Below are 2,401 nucleotides of genomic sequence, written 5' to 3'. Positions count from 1 at the left end.
TTTCCTGTGTGTTTGTTTGTACATGATGTGTGTGGACCACGAACGTGTTCCACATGACGTTTTCTATACGACTACTTCATATCATATTATATTAAGACACTACGTTTTTTTCCGCATTAATGTCTATTTACAATTTAGAAATCCCACAATCAGAAAATTTTAAGTACCAGATACACCAGACCCCGTAAAAAATATGGGCTAATGAAGTCGTGTGGTTGTGACTGAAGATGCAAGGTGTCCAGTTTGCCTGATGTTTATTAACGGCAACGATTGGCCTAAAATAAATTACACTAGTCACATGTTTGTTTGTTTGTTTGTTTGTTTTAAGTTGCACCTTTTACTGCTGTTTTTGAGTGACCATGGTTTAGAGACTGTAACCTTTACTCTCTCTTACCTGTACAGAGTGGCACAGCTACTTTCAAAGCCACCCTCACCCTATGCCCCCCCCTCTCCTCCTGTTTCCAAATGCTCTCCTTTGAAGCGATGATGCCCCATCTGTCATATGTGAGCAAAGAGAGACCATGCTCTGCTCTTCTCAATTACTGAATTCTCCTCATGCCAGCTCCGGTGGGACAGGAGGAGGAGCAGGTGGGTGGCAGTCAGTACGATCAATCAACATGAAATATTCAGCTTTGAATATACACATCATTTACTCCTGCTGTCCTTGTTAGAAACACCACAAAAAGAGTTAGGGCGTTTGTCTGAGGCGTTTTGTAACTGGGACCATGTGTGTGCGCTGTGACACAGTTCCTGATGAAAAATTGGGGCCTGTGTATGTTCAGGTGACATGGTCTATACCCTGTATGGAGACTGGAGGGGTATTTGAAATTATTATCATCATAACCAAGAGGAAATTAGAGAGAGAGTGGGTGAGTGGATGAAACTGTATTATATGTAGCGCCACAGCCGTTTTCTCATTATGCTGCAGTAAATTCATACAGCTTACATGACAAAGCTCGGCTTGGCAACTTTCTCCCCTGATAGAGGCACTTGTTTGAATACGAGGCACATGATTTGAATATCTATAATCCATGCTGAAATCAACAGGCCAGATGAACTTTTTGGCAACCTCCTACCACCACATTGAGTAGGATTTTCTCCCACCCCAAAAATGCCTAAGCTAACCTACACTTAGACTTAAAATCACTTGAAAGTGGGGGGAAAAACTGAGGCATTATTTGATTTGCCTTTTCCCCATGCGGGCTGCAGAAATCCTGGAACTTTGAAATCCTATCAGAGAATAGTCTGAACCTTTCCAATCATTCAAACTCTTCAGGAAACTTTTAATCTCCTAAGTGTCTGCCTTGTGATAATAATATCTCTGTGATGTTGCCTCGTGAAATTTGCCCGAGTACCATGGCCCTAAGTATTTGAGCTATGAGGCAATACAGTGAAAAGCATAGCCCCCTCATATGAGAACACAACAGTGAATAATTAATAACCTTGCTCCCAATTCCAGGAAAACAATAGCATATTGTAGGAACACTGCGCTAATTTAACTAGAGGAGAAAAAAACTGTCGACAACTTCGACAAAATCTGGAATGCATCGCCATTGTTATAAAGCATGTCATGAGTTTTTGGTCTAATTATTCCAGCCACTGTGGCTTTGCATGCTTCCTATACTGCTGTGTTGTATGTGTATACCATAGTGTTGCAGGCTGTATGATATTGTAGTGTAATGTTGTTTGCCTTCGAGATTAATCAGAACCCATTAAATACCCCTCTCACCTGCTGGCAGTATGCAAGGTGGAAGTGCACATGCAGGAAGCTATTTTCCACAGGCCTCCTCTCTTCGCTGTCAGCTCCCATTAAGGGGGAAGGTGTCATATCTGTAACACAGCTGAGTGCAGATGGCAGAGTGGAGGGGATGGCTCACCGATTTAAACAATGATTAATGAACAGAGATGGAAAACAAATTACATTGGACTATTGGAGGCAGGGAATTGTTTTTATGAAAATGTTAATTGTGTCTGCCAGGCTGATACCAGGAGTGGGGGAAGGGTGGAGTGAGGGCAAGGCAGTGAGGCAACCAAGGGGCTACTGATAGGACGTCTACTACCCCCCTGGCTCAGATTATTGGCGCGTCTCAGCATGCGATGTTTAGTGCCGTGCCTTGGCTTTAAGACCTCTAATGTGCCATAACTTTCAAGGTTTGGCTTTTTATGATGAACCCCATGAAGAATTGTCGCCCACCACTGCACCAATTAGCGTTATCTCTAATAATAAGTGGTTGTAAGTGACGAGAGAAGGCGCCCTGTTCTAGTTGTAATTATTGCAGGCGGGTGCAGCTGCACTACTTAGGGAGATGATGATAATTATTTTTCTTTTTTTTCCATTGCGGGTTGATTATTTAAGAGCATCATACACTCATCAGAGTAATCAGGAGAGAGTGATTAGTGG

At 42.6% G+C, this 2,401-nt stretch overlaps 1 protein-coding gene across 1 annotated transcript in view; it reads left to right on the top strand.

Annotated features, from left to right (window-relative positions):
• Positions 1-555: 555 nt before the first annotated feature.
• The window catches only part of LOC119893831, a 21,825-nt gene continuing 19,979 nt past the window's right edge, over positions 556-2,401 (top strand). The window contains exon 1 of the mRNA XM_038706187.1: positions 556-588. Within this exon, the coding sequence (XP_038562115.1) occupies positions 556-588 (33 nt within the window). The remainder of the gene's footprint in view (positions 589-2,401) is intronic.

Source organism: Micropterus salmoides, unplaced genomic scaffold, assembly GCF_014851395.1.
Source record: "Micropterus salmoides isolate LMB-PRFRI ecotype aquatic unplaced genomic scaffold, ASM1485139v1 Ms_hic_scaffold_8, whole genome shotgun sequence".
Classification (NCBI taxonomy): Eukaryota; Metazoa; Chordata; class Actinopteri; order Centrarchiformes; family Centrarchidae; genus Micropterus; species Micropterus salmoides.
This window is presented reverse-complemented; position numbering and strand designations above follow the sequence as displayed.